At 40.7% G+C, this 18,268-nt stretch overlaps 3 protein-coding genes across 4 annotated transcripts in view; 1 reads left to right on the top strand and 2 right to left on the bottom strand.

Moving 5' to 3' along the window:
* Positions 1 to 4,238, bottom strand: part of usp10 (ubiquitin specific peptidase 10) — a 34,317-nt gene extending 30,079 nt beyond the window's left edge. For both annotated transcript variants that reach the window (XM_078248824.1, XM_078248815.1), the window contains exon 1: positions 3,956 to 4,238. In XM_078248824.1, the coding sequence (XP_078104950.1) occupies positions 3,956 to 3,976 (21 nt within the window). In that variant the 5' untranslated portion in view covers positions 3,977 to 4,238. The remainder of the gene's footprint in view (positions 1 to 3,955) is intronic.
* A 1,089-nt stretch (positions 4,239 to 5,327) lies between these two features.
* Positions 5,328 to 8,018, top strand: marveld3 (MARVEL domain containing 3). The gene is made up of 4 exons (XM_078248837.1): positions 5,328 to 5,789; positions 6,251 to 6,517; positions 6,674 to 6,771; positions 7,137 to 8,018. The coding sequence occupies exons 2-4, from the start codon at positions 6,261 to 6,263 to the stop codon at positions 7,745 to 7,747; spliced, it is 966 nt and encodes a 321-aa protein (XP_078104963.1). The 5' UTR covers positions 5,328 to 5,789; positions 6,251 to 6,260; the 3' UTR covers positions 7,748 to 8,018.
* Positions 8,019 to 9,740: 1,722 nt separating this feature from the next.
* Positions 9,741 to 18,268, bottom strand: part of phlpp2 (PH domain and leucine rich repeat protein phosphatase 2) — a 39,521-nt gene continuing 30,993 nt past the window's right edge. The window contains exons 12-18 of the mRNA XM_078248850.1: positions 17,495 to 17,695; positions 16,976 to 17,138; positions 16,760 to 16,890; positions 16,161 to 16,274; positions 15,442 to 15,636; positions 15,048 to 15,279; positions 9,741 to 14,895 (exon numbers count right to left, since the gene is read on the bottom strand). Of these exons, the coding sequence (XP_078104976.1) occupies positions 13,609 to 14,895; positions 15,048 to 15,279; positions 15,442 to 15,636; positions 16,161 to 16,274; positions 16,760 to 16,890; positions 16,976 to 17,138; positions 17,495 to 17,695 (2,323 nt within the window). The 3' untranslated portion in view covers positions 9,741 to 13,608. The remainder of the gene's footprint in view (positions 14,896 to 15,047; positions 15,280 to 15,441; positions 15,637 to 16,160; positions 16,275 to 16,759; positions 16,891 to 16,975; positions 17,139 to 17,494; positions 17,696 to 18,268) is intronic.

The raw sequence follows: 18,268 nt of genomic DNA on the forward strand, positions 1-18,268 counted from the left end.
CCAAACGGCCATGACATTTTAGTAGCGATGGGAGGGGCAACGGTGCATGTTGTGGCAAGTTCATGTGTTTTTTGGGGTGACGAGACAATATGGCAATTTCAAAGAAAATTAAAGCTGCGCTGCCGATATGTTAAGAGGTAAGCTGAAAAAGACAAAGTGTAAACACTAGGGGTGGAACGGTTCACAAAATTCACGGTTCAGTTCATATCACGTTTTGGGGTCACGGTTTTCGGTTGGTCATGGTTTTCGGTTGTTGCTTACAGTTTGCCGTCATACAATTCTAACATAAGAAACAAATTTCTTTATTATCAAATATTTATTAAACGAATAGGTTTTTCCTGGGTCTGATATGGTCGGTTTCCCCGACTGTTCATTCAACAGTTAGTGTCGTTAAGTGCTGGCCAGCTTTGGATTGCTATAATGATAGTGGCTTGCTGCTAGCTGGCTGGGGGGCTAACGGTAACTATATGTCCCAGGGCAGTTGTCAGCTCTCATCCCAACTTAAGTCTCTTAGCACCGCGGGAGTGAGGCAGACAGACCGGGGTGCGCTAACTGGCTAAATTAGCATCAGATTAGTTATCTGTCTATACAGTTAACGTTACTGGTGAATTTATTCGTGGTTTAGCCCAGTGCGGTTAACCTTGGTCAAAACAATCATACTAAAAATAACTTTATGAGCATGTTGAACGATGTTGTAACCTTATGTTACCCACCAAGCATTAGCTGCTTGTCAACCAGCACACTGTAGTAGCCTAACATTAAGCTGGATCGATTGATATTGAAATCAATCAATATCAATAAAGGTCTCTGTTATATTACTGTGTTGCATAGTGGCATGTAATCAAGGAAAAGATGATGCCATGTGGCAGAAAAAAACATTATTACGGTTACTGAGTATAACTCTGTGACATCGTATGATCTAAAATTACTCTTGAACGTATCATCTGGGTGCCCGGGTTTTGACAGAAGTTAAAGTAACCAGAGGGGTCAAAAGGTTATACGACACCACTGACAGGCCAAAAAAATAAATAAAAAAGGAAACATTTGGGATAGTGTAAGTACACAACTCAAAAAAATGTAACAGGTATAGTCATTTTTAGAGATTTGAATGCAGACATGTTACATAATTGTACCTTTAAGTAGCATAACTAGAGTAAAGCAATGCTATTCAATTTGTAGCTACACTTCTGGTGCATTTACATTCTGTGTGCATCCGACTAAGCTAAACCTTTGGGCAATTTGTTTGTGCATACAGTGTGTAGTTTTCCCAAGGGTGATGGTGAGGATTACTATCCCACTCAAAGATTTATGCCTCTGTAAAACACTGGGCTGAACTAAACAAAGACGTTTGAAAAATAAGGAAGATGTCGCAATAGTTTAAAGTTGCTAAAGCGCTTACAAGTAATACCATTCCCATGATTGACGTATTCCTTATTACACTGAAAACAGTCAAAGCGGTCTGAAAATGCAATGACTGCATTTTTAGAGAGTAAATCCATGTCAGACATCAATGTGCATGCCCTGGGAAGAAGTTCTCTGTTCATAACGCTTTACGAATTTGATGAGTTCAGAAGAATAAACTAGTTTGCCATGTTCAGTGTAATAAAGAAGTGTCACCCAATTAAAACGTATGGTTCATTTGCGCGTGTTTAATGGTTTTTAATAGACAACCCATTTCTGAGGCATAAGCTATAACATGTTGTGGCTACAAAGGCAACCAATGCATCTAGGTGCCTGAACTAAACCAATAAGCCTAAATGTCAATGAGGACACTTCAGTAGGTTTTTCTTAAGTTGGTGATGAACACTTTAGAAAAGCCTAACATCCATACCTACATCTACAGTAGCTCACCACAAAATTACTGATAAAACGGTTTCATAATTCTGTCACAACTAAGCAACAGAAGTGAACAAATAACTTGTCGTGCTTATGTTTAAATTTGGCATTTACAAGCCAATTTTAAAGAAGAGTTTTCATTTGTATTGTCATTTCCTGCAATGGCCTTCTTGAATGTCAGCAAACTTATTGAGTGTTGACTAAATGTATTAGTGCAACTCTGAATCTCACTGATTTTATGTAAAAAATAAATCAATAAAAACCTTCTAAAATATGTATCCAGTGTAATCTCTCACAGTGGCATAGCTTTAAAAATTAGACAAAATATAATAACAGTGATGTTACTTTTAGGTGACAAATTTGCAAGACAATGCACTGCGCAGGATAAATTACCATCAGCAGAATATTGTCATACTATTGTACTTAGATAAAGGTGTATTTCCAGAATGGCCCGTTTTGCCAAGTTCATACTCGAGCGATACCCTTTTAGTTGCTGGTGTGTCTTTGAGAATTTTGGCTGCACCACCTGTTTATCAACTTCTCTTTCCTTTGCATTTTTATGACTTTTGTCATTTCTCATAGAGCAAATCAATGTGACAGCAACACTTTGGTATTGTACTTTACAAAGAGGGTGAGCCATTAAAAATTAGTTTTTGTAACACTGGAAAAATGGTTGCCAAATGGGGCAACCAGACCAAATGAAATAGTTGACAGGGGTCCAACTCCGGTTGCCCTAGGAAACTGGCCAACTGTTAATGTAGAGCCCTGTCTGTCAATACTTAATTTATGCTATTTACAAACTTGTATGTTATGCTATTCATTATTTTCTATTTATACAGTTTATAACAATACCCCATCATAGAAGGATAATTCAATATAATGTTCATGTATGTATGATTTAAGAGGCAAAAGACAAAAGAGCTGACCCCTGTGTTTGGAGGAAGCTTAAGTAGGTTATCTCCTCAAGCTTTTATTTTGCTTAACAGTGAGCCAATAGAAACACTGAATTTTGAAGCCAGGAAGAAGTGTGAAAGCATGGAGAATTAAGTCCTTCACTATGGTCGTTAGTTGTGTTCCGGTTCTTGAACTGTCAGCCAGATATTAACCCGGTGAAGCATAGTTTAAGTGTCATTTTCATTGTGTGGAATTTTGTCTTTAATTTAGCCAATAACTATAAACTTTAGACCTGGCATGTCTCTGCATGCAAAGCTAGACTTCAAAATGGGCCTTCCAACATGATAGCTAACGTTAACTTACTCGGAAATGACACCATACTTGCCAAGTTATTTAACAATCTAAGTCACACGGAGACTGACAGTGCAGCAGCACACTCGCCTCGCAGTGTGCGAGCTCAATCCCGTTTTATAACTGTTTCCATCTCAAATAAATCTTCGCTATCAACGAAGGCCCACACTGTCGCATTTGAATTTAGCTAACCAGCTAGCGGACTGACTGCAAAGTGTAACGTTAACCACACTATTTGTACAAAGCTCTTCAGCAAGACATTGTTGTAGCGTGGCTCACAACTTTTTAAAAACTGCTAATTATTACACGCAAAACCGCTATTATGCTTCCTAACTGCCCAGAGCGAAACTAATTTACAGTTATGAAAATGTGCGCTTGGTGAAGGCCTGTCGCAGCACTGAGCAGGTGGGCCATGCATACACGCAGCAGTTTTCTGTGTCGCTTTTGACATGGTAAATAACACGTGTCACTAATGGGATCTCATAACAAAGTGTCACTAAGATTAGATTAAGCGCACTTTCATGTCATTCAGCTAAACGTGGCTGTCATATCCTTAAAAAAACTGCTGCAAATAGTACTGCTGTCTCATTTGAATGGAGGGACCTAGGGCCTGTTAGCTACCATGCTTGTGGTGTTTCAATGAGGCTTATGGGGGCATTAGCAAGCACTTTTTCAGTTCTTACATTTTCAATGACACGACTAGCCAGATGTTGCAAATAACAACACGGAGCTGACTAAATTGCTACAAGTAATGCAATATTTTAGGTCAGAAAGGTTGTACAAATGAGGGGCGGTCGCGAGTCTATAAATAACGTTCCACGGCGTGAAGCAGGAGTTGTTTTGCAGGCTAACGTTAGCAAGCTAGCTTAGCTACCTGGTTGCTGTAAGAAGCCATGCTCCCGGTGAGATTTCCTCTCCTCCACTGACAAGATGAAAATTCTCCCGGGAAGGTGTTGTAGGTTTGTAATGGCCGTTACAAAAGGCGTCCTACTTCGACATTATTGTCATTTTCCCAACGGTGTCCTGGCAGTCGTAAGTTTTGATCCATGTAATGCATCAGCACTTCATGCTGTTCGCCTTGCCGTCACCGCCATTTCTGTCTAGCCTCTTCGTTGCTTGCTAGCCAACCCAGCGCGCGGTCGGTCGTAGTGGCAGCGTGAGCTCAAGGAGTAGCAATAAACACTTCCGGTGGTGGTTTGCTCCCGGACTTCAAAATTATCGTCATCTTTAACCATACACTGCATAAAAAGATTCAAATTTACAGTCATTGTCTTTAACCTTAGATAATCCCCTTCAGTGATGTACTATGAGCATGTGACCTCTGGGGGACATACGGAACAACACATATCAGACCTTTCATTCAGTTATTATCACATTATCATTTGTTTCTTTCGTTTAGCACAGGCATGGGTACTGTGAAGCTGTGGGATCTGTTGTGTATGAGTTTTATTAATCACATTAATTAAGGAATATGCTAAATATAAGCACAAATTGAAATAATCTTGACACAGGGTTCCTTCCTTAATAATGGCTTCAGACAGATGGGATCAGACAAAAAGCAGCACCTGACTCTATTATCTGACCTGTCATGTCAGTTGAAATTGTTCTTAATTGGTCATATTCCCAAAAATAATTTGACAGCCCAGAGCTCTCGGGGCCCTGAGACCATGGGTCATTTGCCGGCTTTGGCTGTAAATCCAGCCTTGCTGCTGCAAAAAAACAAAATGCTCCATTCAGTAGGGGTTATTTGACTCCTGGTAATATATTCATTGCTGGATGTAAAATTGAGCTCTTTACTTGACGAGGAAAATCCATTCTTGTATCAAAGAATTGCGTACATACACAAACATGTCTGTGCTTACTGCTTGTGTGCTTTTATTGTGCTTATATGCTTTTTGTCTGTGCTTATGTGTTCATTCGCTCTTGTGTTATCAACCTGCCCTGGACTGCAGGTGAAAATTAGCGCATATGGCTAAATCTGGCACATTTAGGCTACAAGTGCTTGTGTATAATGTGCATTGTCCCTTCTTAAATAAAAAAAAATTACAAAAAAACATAACATCCATAAGTATCTGACTCGTGTAATTACAGGTTGTGGGTTTAAGAATTACCTCATTGACATGGTCACAACTTTAAGTTACGATTATTGTGAAATATATCTATGCTTCGGCGGAAACGCTGAAAGCAATGTCATGCCGCGAGCTTCATGATTGAAGCGTGACCGCGTGCGCCGTCTGCGTTTACGTCCGGGTTGGGGCATGAATCGCAAAATTTTTGTTTTTGGAAGTTGAGCACGACTGAAAATCAACAATTTTATAGGCTACTTTTCGGTTTGTGTTCCGGTTCACACTAGTGAAGCTGCATATTTGTCCTGTAATATTTGGATCAAACTAACCAGAAATTAAATGTAGCTAGTTGTCTGGTTTAGTCATAAACAATAAATATAATAAAGTACAATGCACTACAATCATACATATATATATATATAATGTATACACCCAACACACTGTAAACTACTATAAATTGGGGAAAGAAACCTAACGTTACATTAGCAGAAATTTCACAAATGAGCTCTACTCTAGTGGGCGTGGCACAGCACAGGTGAGTGGCAGGAGGAGGAAATCTCAAACACAGGAAGCTGAGGAAGTTTGGCTGTTTTCTTCTAGGTATAAACGAAAACAAGATCACATTGTTTACGGAGTCCAAAGGTAAGAAATAATTATGTTGTGTCTTTGTATTATTCACGAGCCTAGAACCATTTACTTTACGTTAAAACATGAAACACGGATGAACTTCGCAACAGGTTAGTAGGCCTAAGGAGCACTTCTCCAATTGTGTAGGCCTAGCCTACCTCTCGCAATAATATGCTGGGCTCCCATGTTGAAATAATGTAGACGTCTGATTTAGTTTGTTGACTATTCTCATATAGGTATGATAAAATGCATTTGTCCTACTGGAATTTCTGTGGGTCCCGAAATCATAGCCACTTTACAAATGAAGAAACCTCTCTGTCTTTGGTACTTCACCTCAACCCGGCCTTTAATCATCATTAAATAATCCTTCATGCTGCTTTACTGTCCACTGTGGCAGTTACTGAGATACAAGCCAACTATCCACTTTGTTTATGAGGGTCTATAGTACAATTCATGCCCATAATCGTCCTTTTTAGGCAGAGGAAGATGCCAGAGAGGGGAAGACACCACCAGAGGAGTGACGTGTATGATGAGTACAAGAGCAGGGACAGGGAATACTCACACAATGAAGACCACGCTTCATATGATGGCAGAGGACGCAACCAGAAGCCGAGAGACATGGAAGAGAGAGGCTCTGCTGGTGACAGAAGGGCCAAACAAAACAGACAGAGTGACATGACAACTACCTCTCACAATGAGACACCTGTTTACAGAGACCAGGACTATGAAACACCCTCAAGACTGTAAGAGACCTACTTTCTATTCACAAGACCCTGCACTCCCTGTCTTGTCTTCCGCACACACTTTTCACCATCTGTGGCAGGGTTATTTATTTACATTAATGGTAAAATGGCATGTTTTTTAAAGATATAATTGATTCTGTGGTATTGTCCTTGTAGGTCCAATGAGACTGCAGCGTATCACCCTGAAGGGGAGTATAATGAACCACAACACAGACAAGCTCTTTACAATCTCAGATACATCTTAACCAGCAGAGGCAAGTATATTTATTTTAGAGTTCTTCTGTGAAATATTGGTTACAGTCAGAGTGCATGCTCATCAGCGTTTACAATTTCTAGAATTTGTTAGGTGGCCCCCAAATATAGTAGACAATATAACATGCAATATGATTTTTTTTTTTTTTTTTAATTATATCCTATTTTTAATCACCCATTAAACATGCTTTATAAGTGCAAATTAAAAGTGCAAATTAAATTAAGACCAACAAATGTTTTTTTTTTTTTTTTTTTTTGCTTGAAAAAAATGTATTTTTTGTTGATGAATTGATTAATCATTTCAGCTCTAGTCTTACCATGTTGCTCTACATTAATGTCAGTATTGTGTTTATCCCGTGTCTCCCAGGTCTCTGCCACCTTATGGAGCTGTTTGTGAATCTGCTTATTGTCATCTGTGCCGGAGTGCCATACAGCAACAACGGGGGTTACCGTGACCTGGCCAGCCTCGGTGGACTCTATTATTATCACTTTGGTGGAGCCAACGCCTTCAGTGGAGCCGATGCTGACAGGGTGAAGGAGCTGGACTGGCTGTTCCATCAGCTCTCACGGCCTCCGTACGTCTTCACCATGGCCTGCGGTGGGGTTTTAATGATATACGCCTGTGCCATGCTTGCCCTGGGGATTTTTAGGGTCCCTTACCGCTGGCCCCCCGTGCTGCTGGGAGAGGCTCTGCTGAACCTCCTGATTGGCCTGGGCTACATCCCTGCGCTGGCCTTCTACTTTATTAAGCTGCAGGGAACCTACAATGATCCCATCTGTATGGAGAGAGAGCAGATGTACAAGAGCAAAGGGCACAATGGCTTTCAGTGCCAGTTCAACGGTGCAGATATCGCAGGAGGTCTCTTTGGGGTGGTGGGGGTGTTTGTTTTCATCTTTGGTGCAGTGTTAGCTATCAGAGCTTTCAGGTCAGTGCGGGAGCTAAAGAAGCAAAAGACAAATGAGGACAACAATTTTTAAGGCTTTTCTCCTGGGCATATTTGAACAAAAGTGGAATTGATTACAAATCCCTGTGACAAGAAAACAAAAATGGAAGGATTTTTCGTGTGTTCACTCTTGTTGTATGTGATCTGTAAATCAGCTTTCTTTTAATCCACTTTATACTTTCAAGTTTTTTAATTTCATTTTGTAGAAGACTTTTTATACCTACCACTTTTCAAGTTTATACATGTGTCCTGTCTCTGTCACTGTTTCTATAAATGGGTAGATATAATAAATTACTCAAATGGTGTATTTTTCATTATAAATCTTTCATTAATTTTGTGCGTACAAATACCTACAAATTAAAAGGCGGAGAGAAAAACAGGTTGATTGCTAGAAATACTCCTAGATACTATTTATCATTCTTTCTAAAAGAGTCAGCTGCGTGGCAGGGACAAACGGCAACTTGCAACAAAGAATATCAGATGATGATATGTTACTCGGTACATTTCCTTGGGGGTTCATAGACCTATCGCTTCTAAGGTTTAAAAAAAAATGTGTGTTCCAGATCGAAATGATTGTGCATTCCTTCGATCTCAGAGCTGTCACGAGTTGTTTGACTATTTATTGAAACCGCTCTTGAAAAGAAAATATGCAGTTAACAGTAGTCAAATGTCTTTTCTGCATCACAGGAGACAAGTGCAGCAAAGCTTCCTCTGCTTTGAACGTTGTCCTAGGACTTGACACTTTTCTATTGATAAAAGCCTAAAATATACATAGTATTTCTAAGGAATAAGTGATATGATGGCTCCTCCATAGACTACTTAAAAGGTCAAAGAGTTAGACTTTGTTCCTCCCTAAAGGTCTTACATCACTTACAAGTAAAACAATGGATACCTCGACTTTCACATTCGAGATATTTTTTTTTTCAACCATTATACTATGTTCAGGGTGTCATTCTGAGCTTCACCAATAGATGGCAGTTCTACTGTGAACTCTTTCTTCTGATTCATTTTCTTGATTTGAGCTTGCTTCTGTGCATTTAGGCTGATTGAATAGAGAAAATGTCTATGGAAACCAAGGTAAATATATCAATAACCTCATTACATTATGACAAAATAAAACTGTAGACATATCTTATGCTGACCAAAAAGAGTCCTTTTGATGATATTTATTGGCATGAAATCATCATAAAAACGGTGAGCAAAATGGATACTCGACAAAAAAATTCACAGTAAAAAGTTTTATTGCTACTTGGCTTGAAGTTAATTTAAAAACAGCTTCTCTGCTTAAAACTAATGATAGCAGCATTTCAAATAAAAATAGCAACCGTCTTCCACTCTCGAAGTTCAAGGGGAGTACAATTCTGTCTGATACACAGCAAAAGTGCTCATTGTAAGACCTATTCCTAAATAATAAATCTTTTCATTCAACTCAATTTTAGCATTAATCTGCATGCTAGAATAAAAACTTCAAAATATTAGATATGCTCCATTTTGTAGAAATAATTCACATTTTGTATGTACTCTATGCTTTAATGTTGATTTATATTTAGGGCATGCTTTCAACATTAAATACAGCTTGAATTAGTACCTGCAAACAAAGTACCATAATGAGTGACAGTGTTCTGTAGAATCCCAATCACTTTAAATTCTGTAGTGGAGAGGGAAATATAAATTTGCATGAAACAATGAGGTACAAAAATAAACATCAGCTTCTTGGCATTGAGAAAAAAATATTCCAAGCATTTCTAGAAAATAATGTACAGAAATGAACCGTGAGATTAAACAATGGCTACTTTGGTCACATGTTAAACAACTGGAGCATCTTGGGTCAGTTTCATTCACCATACCCACGCAGAATTACAGTCAATCCATTATTCACACAGGCATGCATACACTTGAACATGTGCGCTTAAGCTTCATTTTACACACAAACACAGACACTTTGCAACGGAGTTGTACAGGGAGCATGTTAAGTTGTGAAAAGAGGAAATTATCCCTTATAGTTAAGAAATTAGCAGTTTAACACTGACACTGTAGCCTACTCAAATGCACATACCCTATTTTTTTTGGTGCAGAAAGGGGATTATGAGCATTTCACTACTGGACCCTCTCCACTAAAGAATTAAAGGGAATATGTTATGCCAGTGCACTGTACATTGTGCTCCCTCTTGCTGTATCTATGCATAAAGTTGGCATATGTTCACGCACACTGATTAGTCTACTGATGGATCATTATTCAAATATACTTCAAGTTGGAAATGTATATTGGACAGGACAGTGGGTGAATATATGGTGTCAACCAGGAGACAGACAGAATGAATGTACAACTGTATAAAAAAACTGACCAAGATGATTTTGAAGAGCACTAAATGTAGCAGTGCAATGCAATCCAAACTAATAAAAAGACACTGCGAATGAGCCAAAGGAAGAGACGCACTCAGAAAACAATTAAAGAGCAATGCAATTTACACAGACAATCCCAAATTACACACATCATACATACATCAGTCATTATTCATTTTCAGACAGATTGAGAAATTTGATTCTTGTAGTTTTAGGTGATGAAAATGAAGCTCCGATATACATGAATATATATTTACACTTTGCATATTTGTATGAGCGAATTCCCACCATAAATTCAATATCTCCTCTCCAAACTTGCTTATCAGTTCAGTCTTCCAACTTCTTTCAGATGTGTACCAATATTATTCACAATCATAATCTGTTTTATAGCTTTTCTAGCTCCTCCTGTGGCAGGTATACCAGTAGTGCCCATCCATGTTTTACTGCCATCAGTCCTGAAGCCTGACACCATGTGTGAGTCCAAGTTTGTTTGGCATCTCAGACACTGCACAGTCTGATCAATAAAGTGACTGGAAACAAATAATTAGCCTCATCGTCATCATAAAATATAGTTTCCCATTCTTAATTTTGGAAAAAGATAACGCCAAACCGTGGAAATCATTGAATTCCGAATAAGCATAGTAAGGACAATACCGGCTCTTTGATGTGGATTATAGTAATTATAATAATTATTATCTTAGACTAATGTTTTCATTACATGTAATCAATTAATTATTTCAAAAAACATTTTCAGGTATGCCAGATGTTTAGGAATTAATTAGCACAATGTTTCAACCAAATAATGATACTGGGTAAAAATAATAAACCACAGCCAGGAGGGGGCCCATTAATTTGTATTAATATAGAGGAAGAGAAATGTTGGCAGATAGGGTTAGAGTACTTAAGAACATATATTTAGCTGTTTGTGGTGCTGATGTTACAACTTTAAATATTGTTCTGTAAAATTCAGATGTAATTGAAAACAAACAAAAATAGCCTTTCATAAAATAAATCATGTCAAGTCATGTCATATTAAAAACACACCAAAAAGGGAATGTTGTAAATTAACCGTCATTATGTCATTTCTGTTGGCTATGTATTCTTAGACAAGAGGTGATATGTTGGACTGAGGGAAGCCACAATAACCCCAGTACACTGTGTTGAACAATATCTCATATATTAAACTCAAATATATACAACTCTTATATCACTATTTTCTATGTACAAAGTGCTTTTAACCGTGTGAGACAAAAACTTGCAAAAAACATGAAAAGATTCAGACTCACACATCAATTAAGGCTTTATCACTGACTTATCACTCATTCCTGTGGAGCAAAGTAAGGATAGAGGAGCATCTTTAATAAACAACAACCCCAGTGCCTCAGTCCCAAACAGGACATGAGTGGGATGAAACAAAGGGCTTCTCCCCTTAAAGAAATACTGAGTAGTGTTTACTTTAAGGCTAAAAGGGAACACTGAAAGGTCCAGTTATGCAACAGCTGTATAATGCCAGAAGTGCACCACTACAGACTTGGAGTGGCAACTAAAAATATACACCTAATGTAGTAATCACTGACATGAGCAATTACCCAACTTTGGCCTTCTTATAACCACAGCAGCCTGGGCAGAGCTACTTTCTCTTTTGGCACAAGGTGGGAAGGGTTAGGAATTGTCAAACTGAGGTTTCCACGGCAACTTACTTTAGGTAAATATGATTGGTCCTACACATATTAGAAACAAAAACTGATTGTGAACTGATGATACCAACTGCTGAAGCACTGTATGTGACCTAATGGGAAAATCACATTACTTACTTATAATAAGGGACTGAACCAGTGCATTCTTATTGCAGTACCTTGCAGTATACTGCTGCTGCTGCACTGATAATCCTTCATTATATCAACTGTGTGATCTGAACTCTACAGAAGCATTGCCCCCTGATCAGGAAATGGCATATATGCAATATGTGGGAGTGAAAAAGAGAACTATATCAAATTATAGAACAACATTATTTGTTCCTGTGTCCTGTAAATTTCTGCACGCATTTGTAGAACTGTGGGTCAAACTTCGTGACATTTTGTGTATACAGACCAGATCGCACAAAATACAAAAATATAGGGTTTCGGTTCTGTTTGTAATGGGCCGGAATAACACATCCTGAAAGTCATCTGGATGTGTGGGCATTGCATTCATGAGCAAAGTTGAGTTTGCTAAGATGTACAAATGTCAATAACTGAATCTGCCTGCAAGGACATGAATTAATGTTTACACATTTAAAAGGGTAGTAGCCTCCAACATTTGGATACATGTACAATCTTAGTACCAGTGGACATATCTTACAGTACATACAAATACTGCTTCCATCCTTCATCTTTTGTACACTGTTTAATTACCTTGACTGGTTTGTTCAAATGAAAAATGATATCCAAACTTCCTGGGGTCCACTATCCAGTGGCCATAAAATTTACTAAATTAAGTCAATTTTCCTCTTTTATTTTACTATTTAGATTTGAAGGAGACTATTTGCTGATGCACTGTCACATATTATACTTTTATAAGGATTTTTGAACTCTACAACACATCCGCTCTGTACAGTTGAATGACTTTAAAATGATTTCATTTTACAGCTATTCAAAATGAATTACTCTAAATAGCAATACTTTTTAATCTAGGTGTGTAAGCAGCTCAAACACACCACATCAGTTGACTGCTAGTTGTGAGTGTGTACTATACTATACTGTATAGAATTCATTTATCCTATATAGAAGATTCCATACATATTGTGTGGGAATGTTAAAAATAAAACCCAAGCATTACGTTTCTGGCGTTGTAAATGCAGTTATTTTGTCTTCACATCTTCTAGTCCTATGGGCCTTACAAGCATTTATACTTTGATATCTGATATCCTTTGTAAGCCACAGGACGAGGAGGAGAGCAGAAGCTGTGCCAGTGCTGGTCTCTTGGAGACCCTGTCCCTCCTCCAAATTTAACTAACAAGCTCACATTCCCAAACACAGCCTGGATAAGGGAGGAGCTCTAGGCTGAGTTGTCTGCAGTAGGCACTTTTCAAGTTTCAGTCACAGGGCTTCTCTCCAGGACCTGAGAGACCACAGAGACCCTGGAGAGGAGATTTGACCCCACTAAACATAATCTCCCGTACAAACCCTCTAGATTGCTTGCTTTCCAAGTAAAGGGAAATGTTGCTGACATGTTTTAACACATGAGGTATCCCATTTCAAGTCAGGCTTGTTTTGGTCTATGATAGCCAGCCATCCTTTTCACAACGTCATGTTATGAACTGGGATTATGGTCGGCCCTATTTTCTTGGATACTCAGAACGTGCACAGAAACCTTTTTTTTTTTTTTTTACCTCACTTTAATGGCACAGCATCACTTAGTGACTATCGAGGTCCCACAGGTTAGTCTTGCAAAAAGATCTGAATGTCAACTTGAATTGGAATATCCCCCATGCATGAGAAAAACCTTCTCTTCTTTCCTGGAATGGCACAACCACAGAATTCCAGCCGCATGGCGCTGTCCTGTGTCCCCCTTCTAGAGGGCCGTATCGTAGACTTCCTGCTGTAGGATGGGGGCCGGGCCTGGACCTGGGACCAGGTTGGAGGCAAATGCAGGGGGGTGGGGATGATCCCACACTGGGTCTTTTAAGGAAGGGGGTATGGATGGTAAGGGGGGTGCTGAGACTAGAAGGCTCTGGCCTCTTAGCTGCTCCCTGACTTCCTGCTCCAGACTCGGAGGCACAATGAGCTGGTCCTCGGGGTCCTGCTGTGCTGGGGCAGTGAAGTATCCAGATTTCTTCTTAGGAGCCTCCAGGGCCACCTCAATGAGATTATGACTGTCCTCTGGGGCTACCACAGAGCCATTGGACAGCTTCTTCCCAAACAGGCTGCATGTGGAAGGAGACTTTTTGAGGTCTGCAATTTCTCTCCCACATACAGCCAGCAGGCAGCCGTTTGTAGCAGAAACCACCACACTGTTCTGTCTGCGCATTTTGCCATTGGGATAGTCAGAGCCTCGCTTTTCAAGGTCCAAGTCTTTGGGGCTCTCATGGGCCCCTGACCGTAGTTGGAAAGCACAGCAGTGAATGTCTACCTCCACTTCTAGCTTGCTGCCATTGGAGATTACGCCCTCAAGCGGAGCTTCATCATCACTGTCCAAGCCGTTGTCAGAGTGGTTACTCGAGAATGTAGCACAGGAGGGCTGTCGCTGGAATAGGCCTAGGTGGGTTCCTGCCCCAACTGAGCCTGGCACCATAATCCCACACAGTGTAGTAGCAGGGTGTAGGCTACAGCGTCTCTCTGGGCGGGATGCAGGGACAGAGGATGGGTGCTCGTCTGAAGCGGTGGACCCCGCTTCACTGCCCACCTCTGAGGCTGATGTCTCACTGTTAAACTCAGAGACAATACCACTGCTGGATGAAAGGGTGGCTGGGTCACTGGGGCCTGGGGTCACGGTCACAGGCACAGAGGCGGGAGGGGGAAACCGTGGTTCAGTGGTGGAGACAGATGGCTCACAGGTACAGCTGTCTTCAGCAATATGCAGGGATACCACTGCAGCCTCGATGTTGTCCTTGCAACCATAACTCTGAGCAAGTGAACATAGCTTCTTGGCAGCAGCGCGAGGATCTCGCACAGCCTGTACAGTGCACACAGCCTCCTGGTAGGAGACTCGTTCAAACAGCGCTCGATTCCCCAGGATCAAGAACTCATCCTGGGAACAGAGAGGCTTAGTGTGCACCCAGGGCTTTGGAAGCACCCAGGGAGACAGATAAGAGCAGCCCAGCAGGCGAGAGCAGCATGTCACTCCACTCACTTTGTTATCCTACAAAAAGAAAGAATTAGAATTGTAGATGAAAATAAAATATACACCACTGAATATGAAGCTGCACATTAACACTAGATCAAAAGATCTACATACTTTATTGGCTTGAGTGTAAAAACAAGAACCCAACATACTTAGAAGCTCTGCGTTACCTCGGTAATAATGGCTTTACTGAGTTTAACTCTCTCCATCTCCTCAGTGCAGCTCTCCAAGCTGTAAACCTTAGAGAGAGGTATAGGTCGGCCATCCCGGCACAACACTGCCTGGCAGGTTCCCACATTGGCCACAGTGAGGCTGAAGTAGCCTCCTGGATCTGAAGGCTCATGGTGAATATAACACAGCAAGGCAGAAGCACCCAGTTTCTGGCCAGCCATTCCTAGTTTCCTGTCCAATACAAAAAACAAACAAAACTGCTGACAAACTCTTGAAGTCACTGGTTTTAGCCTACAAAACTGCAGTAAGAGTGCAATTATTTATTTATTTATTTATTTGCAAGTATCAAAAGAGGTATTAACAAAGACTAACATTTAAAAGAATCTGTCTTACCTGTGTGAGGTGAGGAAGGTGTTGCACATATACACATTGTCAATACTGGAGTGCTGCAGTTCTTCGCACAGCACATCTCCCATGGTGCACTGCAGCAGCCGAGGCACTTCCTCATTGCGGTCGCCGTCAAAGATGCCATAACATGCTTCCACACCGTCTCCAAACCGGTCTACAGCCAGCACAGACACACACAACCTGTCCCAAACAATAGATCCACATTAACAAACAGATGACGTACAGGCACTGACACACCAAGCCGACGGCCAGGGACTAGCGGCGACGAAGGCCGATTGTGGCATCGCCTCACGTCGGCCAGCGTCACCTCACGTCGGCCGTCGTCGGCTTTGTCTAGGTCAAAAATTAGCACTGGAACACCGCAGAGACTACAGCCGACGGCCAATTACCATGAACGTTCTGCGCCTGTGTGAGAGGAAATAACTCTCCATACCAGCAGGCGGCGGTAATCTATTTGTCATTCAACAAGGGAAACCGGATAACGTTGCTATGATACCCACAACAAACAGCGCTTGCTTGATCAGCGCAGCGGCAGAACCGAACAGAGCCTACAGCCCCTCTGCTTCACTCCGGGAGATGGCTAACCAGACTGTGCCTCTCCCGGGCTGTCATCCGTTCTCTTGGCAAAGAAGTTCTCCTACAGTGGGGAAAATTAAGCTCCTTATTTTTTTTACAAACACAACGAAACACAAAGCAGTACTGACTTGTTTCTTTGGCCGCTCATTTCAGAGTAACTGTGGTTCCATGGAGGGGAGGCACTCTGTGAGTCTCCTGCTGTCGTGGTGGATTTCTGGTCTAACTTTAGGGTGGTGATGTGACTAAAAAAGGAGAAGAAATATAGTAGAATGAATTATAGAAGAATGTATACGTTGGTACATGCATTATTTCCTCACACAGCCACAAACCAGTAAATCCGGTGAGGAAAAAACACCATTAGGTGAGTGTCACCGTTCAAGGTTAAGGTCTTTCTCTCTCGAAGGCCGCTGTGATCTATGCCAAGAAGGACAGAGCATAACCTGGCCGCATTCTGATAAGTTATTAGTCCAGGTAGAGCGAGCTAATGCTGACAGGAAGAGAGAGGCGATATAACTACAGCCAGTTCAATACACTCAAAGTGATGATCTTTTTCACAGCTGTATTATTATCTTTTCATTGCTTATGTTTTACATAAAAGAATGATGCCATAACCCTCCAGTATGTGTCCAGACAACTACACAATCTAAAGTGTTTATATTTCATGCTTGACAAATTTCAGTGAGCTACCTATAACTGTTTCTAAACTGGTCTGGGTTTTGTGACTCACCTAAAGAGGTTGAGGGTTTTGTGTTCCAGCATCAGGCTGCTGTTGCCTGTCAGGTCCAGCTCTTGCAGAGTGGCAGGCAGCGAGTCAGGCAGCTGGATCTCAGTCAGCTCATTACAGCTTAGATCTACAAGCTACAAACATACAAAACACACATGAGCTGACAGGCTGAACATAATCATACACTGGTTAGGCAAATACAACCAAAACCAGTCTGACCTTGATCTCAGGCAGGTTGAGGATCTCTGGGAAGACAGTAATGTGGTTGGAGTGTGCTATGAGGGTGTGCAGTCTCTTACAGCTGGACACAGTGGAGGGGATGGTCTTTAGCTTGTTGCCACTTAGATTTAGCTCCTCCAGCAGTTCCAGCTTACTCAGCTTACTAAAGACACACAAACATGACAGTGGAACAATCCTGCGAGCTTAAAGCTTTAGTGCGTAACTTTTTGATATTAATGAACGTCCATTACATTCAAGCCATTGCCAAATGAGTTGCTACAACGCTAATTAAGACTATCAGCTCCACACAACTCTCTCTGTATTTCTCAACGTCTGGGGACTTTCCCGCGCAGAAACTCGAGTGAAGATAATTACCTCTTCTGAAGAGTCAATCATGTTTTTTTTAATCCTCCATGTCCTCCGTGGCTACTAGCAACTGCGTGGAGGAGCACTATAGCTTTAATAAGTAGAATACAAAATATTATTAACACTAATTAACAGTGAGCCAAGGTAACACACCTGGCAGGGAAGGAGAGCAACTGGTTGTAGGCGATGTGAAGGACCCGCAGGTTCTGGTGTCCAACTAATAATGCACCGCAGTTCTCATTCAGGTTGTTCCCCGTCAGGTAGAGCTCCTGGAGTGTGCTGAGGCTCTCCTCTGATGGGCTGCTGGGAGGAATACTTTCCAGAGCATTGGCTGACACATTTAAGTATTTTAGGCTGTGAGGGAAGACAAATAAAAACAACAGATACATGAGTTTAAAAAAGTGTATGCGGATATCCACCCTGCCCATTATTTCACAGCCAGGATTGCATCCAAGGACTTTTTACACCCAATCCTGTCTCATTTACAGTGGATTTGGAGAAGCTCAAGCTAAACGTTTGAGTTGCCTGACCAGAGGCATCATTGTAATGGGTTATATTTATGTCCTGGGTTCAGGGAAATACATATTTTGTACAAAATAATACAAATAACATTATCAAATGTAACTTGCAACTCTGATTTGACCCTGTCTGTACAAACAAGGAGGCCCTTCCCCTCCCCATGATCTCCCCCAATGCAAAATGTATACAAACCGCTAACATTTTGGGTCAGAAATTAAATTTTAGAAAATGGAAGGTCCAGATTAATCAAACAGTTTGTTTTGGTCTATGTAGTTTTTTTCTTTTATATATACTGGGGACAATTACATTTTACTACAATATCACGTATACTTTACTGTAACCAAGTGAATCATAAAACAACTATTGAGTATTTTGCCTTTGTGCTTTAATTTTGTTCGAAGTATTTCA

The sequence above is a fragment of the Sander vitreus genome, chromosome 1 (genome assembly GCF_031162955.1).
Source record: "Sander vitreus isolate 19-12246 chromosome 1, sanVit1, whole genome shotgun sequence".
NCBI classification, from domain to species: domain Eukaryota; kingdom Metazoa; phylum Chordata; class Actinopteri; order Perciformes; family Percidae; genus Sander; species Sander vitreus.